At 46.7% G+C, this 3640-nt stretch overlaps 1 protein-coding gene across 1 annotated transcript in view; it reads left to right on the top strand.

Moving 5' to 3' along the window:
• The first annotated feature begins 1487 nt into the window (after positions 1–1487).
• The window catches only part of LOC109376675 (zinc finger protein 805-like), a 32546-nt gene continuing 30393 nt past the window's right edge, over positions 1488–3640 (top strand). Inside the window, exons 1-2 of the mRNA XM_019632748.1 lie at positions 1488–1767; positions 3316–3442. Of these exons, the coding sequence (XP_019488293.1) occupies positions 1549–1767; positions 3316–3442 (346 nt within the window). The 5' untranslated portion in view covers positions 1488–1548. The remainder of the gene's footprint in view (positions 1768–3315; positions 3443–3640) is intronic.

Below are 3640 nucleotides of genomic sequence, written 5' to 3'. Positions count from 1 at the left end.
AAAAACCAAAAAACAAACTGACATGCTTTACAGGAGGGATTTCAAAGTTCTCCAATACCTATACAGCTTTCCTCACCTGCACTGATTTCAGAAGTTCTGCCTCCCATGACACAGAAAACATAGAAATCTTAACTTTAATATCTGTTTTATGTCCTAACCCAAAATAGTTTCATTTAACTATAAGGGTCTACCACATGTGAAAAGGTGAATTATGTCTCTCTTCCAATATGGGCAAATTACTGTCTCCAGTGATGGATAACATTGCTCTTATGTGCTAATTAAACCACAATTGTCTATAACCTCCTTTTATAAACAGTATCTTCTAGGAAATTAATTCCACCTTAATCCTTGATTCAATTAAAATCCTGTCACTATGCTTTTCTCCACTTTAAAAATTAAATCTCTTGAGTTCCATTTTCACAACTGCATGTATTCTCTACACATTAGAAGCTGTATTTTATTACCTGATCTTCATAGTCATGAGAAGAAAATGGAAGTCACTGAGGTTGACTTCCAAGACTTTGTCCAATATATAATAATTCTAGAAAGAATGTTAGAATTCCTAACATGACTCTTGGTTTCTTGTCTGCAACTAGTTAATGATGGGTTGTTTCAGGGTTCACCCGATCCTTTCCTTTATCCATCTATTTTCATTCTTTTGTTGATATCATGACTTGAAATAAAAGCATACACTAGCAATTCCTAAATTTACATACTCAGGCATGAGCCATCTCCTAATGTTCAGACATAGGTGGAAATGCCTATGTGACACATTGTGTGGTCTTACAGATATTTCAAACTGCCCATGCTGGAAAGTGGAATACTGAGCTTCTTCCAAGCCACCCCTATTTACAGCCTCCTTTCCTCAGAGGATGGCAAGTCACTCTTCTGGTGACCCGGGCCCAACTCCTTTACCCAGAAGTTCCTGTATCACGTAGAGGTTGCTCTGGGCCAAAGAAGGCCCAGGAGACCTGTCTTTGCCTGTGCACCACGTCGACGGGGGACTTGATGGTGTGCTCCTTTTGGCGGTTAATTTGCTCATTTATCCGTATCGCCTATAAGAGGATCCAGAGAGGACATGAGGCGCACAGGCAAGTCGCGAGGAAAGCAGAGGGCCGGGTTTTGCCCCTTTGCACTTGCCCTGACCCGGGGTGAATGACCCTGTCTCCTCAGCCTCAATTTCCCCGAGCTTGCCCCTTCTCCTTGGTTGCCCGGTGTTGTATGAAGACATGTGACGAGGCGGGTCTGACCCTTGGGTCTGGGCCTGGTAAGTCTTTTTACACCAAGGACCACTGGGTCCTGAACGCATTCATTGCTGGTTGTTTCAAGACAAAAACTACATTACCCAGGATGCCGTGCACTGTACGTGTGTGGTGGGCGTTGGGCCAATGACGGGCCAGGGTAGGGGCGATTCCTGCGGCCCGCGGAGGGGGGCGGGATTTCCGGCCTCTTGGCGACAGACGTCATTTGCGTGCGACGGTTTCGTGCACGCCAGTTGTGGGACGCAGATTGCTGTTCTGTGGCCGCTGCCAGTGCGGCTCTTCGAAAATGAGCAGAAAGGAGTCTAAGTGTCACCTCCGCCCCTTCGAACGAGCCGTGAGCCTCCCTGTCAGCGGGGAGTGCGACAGTCAGTCGAGGTCATCCCGAGGGCAGGGGAGGGGTGGCAGTCGGCTGAGTCCGCGGTACCCGCCTCTGTCACCGCCTCTTCGGGCCCCCCTCTCTCCGCGGGGTCCCGTGATGGCGGCGGCGTGGATAGACCCGGCACAGGTGAGTGGACGGTGTTTTTGGCATTGCTGCTTCTCTGCTAGTTCGGAGAGGGCTCCTGGGCAGGGTGGAGGCCAAGTCAGCCTTAGGATTCCTCTTTGTCGCCGTTTATTTACAAGTGGAGCTGGCTTGTCATTTTATCTCCAGTCTTAGAACACGAGAGACCGAATATGCAAATGTAAAATAGACAGACTAGATAGATAGAAAAATAGAACTTTGACCCACAACCTGCAGCAACCTCCTGGGCAAACCAACCCCTTACCTACAGTAAACGGACTTAGGAAATCACCTCCCTCTAAATCAACTAACCAGAGGCCAGATTACTATCTTTAGTGACAGTCCACGATGCTAAACAATGACTTCTATAACTGTTGGCCCGAAATGGCCAGGACTTGATTAATAACCAACTTTTTCTCTATTTTTCCCCCACTTCCAGTTTAAGAAAACCACAGAAAGCCATATGTGCAATTCTAACAAGTTATATAGGATGCTATGATTGTAGGTCATAGAGTTTTCATCATTGAAACATGTATCATCTTCTAGTAAGTGTTGAAGCCCTAGTTGATTTTTCTATCCTTTTCTGTTGTCCACAGTAATGTGAGTAGTTTGAGCACCTGAAATGAGTCATATTGCATCCTTCCTGTGTATGCACCAGTTAATTTATTAGGAATTAAAAAGTGTTTAATTGAAATATTAAGCCAAGAGAACTGATAGGATGAAGTTAGAAAACAGAGATGTGAGCAATGAAGGTGTGGCTGAAAAACCATGAACCAATGTCTCATAAAAAAGCTGAGCCATCCTGCCACCTGTTGGCAGCTCAGCGGCAGCTCAGCTCGGGCCAGGCATCAAACCGCTGTTGCTCAGAGCTCGCACTCTTGAGCCAGCTCTTAACCAACTGAACCACTCGGCCGGCCCTCATAGCATTTAAATGATAGACCTGCAGTGATGGGGCTGTGCATCTAAGAGTGGAGCGGCTGAACTATATGTATTTAGTGAGTGGTTCTGGTCATCACAGGGATGTGCTCTTGCATCTGCTGGACAGTTTACATGAGGAGAATGTATAGTATATGGTGCTGGGAGTAATATTACTGAGGCAAGCTCATGTTTTTAGTCAGGAAACACTGGTGAAAGTGATGACTTATGAACTGAGGACTTTTGGTCACTTTAAGATGTAATGTGAAACCCTCAGCATGGAGAAGGCACCGAGCAGGACCAGTGAGGCTCAGGTACTGCTGTTGTTAACATTATTGGTATTATCATTATTTCCTCAGTTCTCTGAGGTCCTAGAGACTTCACTGTCTGCATCTTACAGTCCACATGTCATTGTCTTTTGTCATTTTCCAATGTCTTCTGTATAGGAGGCTTCTCTTTTATACTACTATGTCCAAAGCATTGTCCACCTCCACCCTGAGCCCAGCACTGAGCTTGTCTCTCAGGAGATGTTCGATGATTAAGGCTTTGATGTATACACCTTTACCATGATGCAGAGTGAGCTCTGATTCTATGCAACAGCCACAAGGCCAACACTACTACCTCTATTTCACATTCCAGATGTCTGTGACCTTTGATGATGTGGCTGTGACTTTCACCCAGGAGGAGTGGGGGCACCTGGACCCGGCCCAGAGGACCTTGTACCAGGAAGTTATGCTAGAAAACTGTGGGCTTCTGGTGTCTCTGGGTAAGTCCTCCCCACTCTGCCATGGGGGACACCTGCCACCTCCTTCATTCCAGCCTCTGGCTCTATCTTGGCTGGTCAAGAAGGCCCCAGAAGCCTTCCTCCCTCCTGTCACAAGCTTCAGTCATTTTCTAGACTCACCTCTTCCTGCCTGGTCTCCTGGCCTCTGTTGGGCAAGAAACGATTTCCCTCTGGCTCCTA

This window comes from Hipposideros armiger, unplaced genomic scaffold (genome assembly GCF_001890085.2).
Source record: "Hipposideros armiger isolate ML-2016 unplaced genomic scaffold, ASM189008v1 scaffold_1168, whole genome shotgun sequence".
Lineage (NCBI taxonomy): Eukaryota > Metazoa > Chordata > Mammalia > Chiroptera > Hipposideridae > Hipposideros > Hipposideros armiger.
This window is presented reverse-complemented; position numbering and strand designations above follow the sequence as displayed.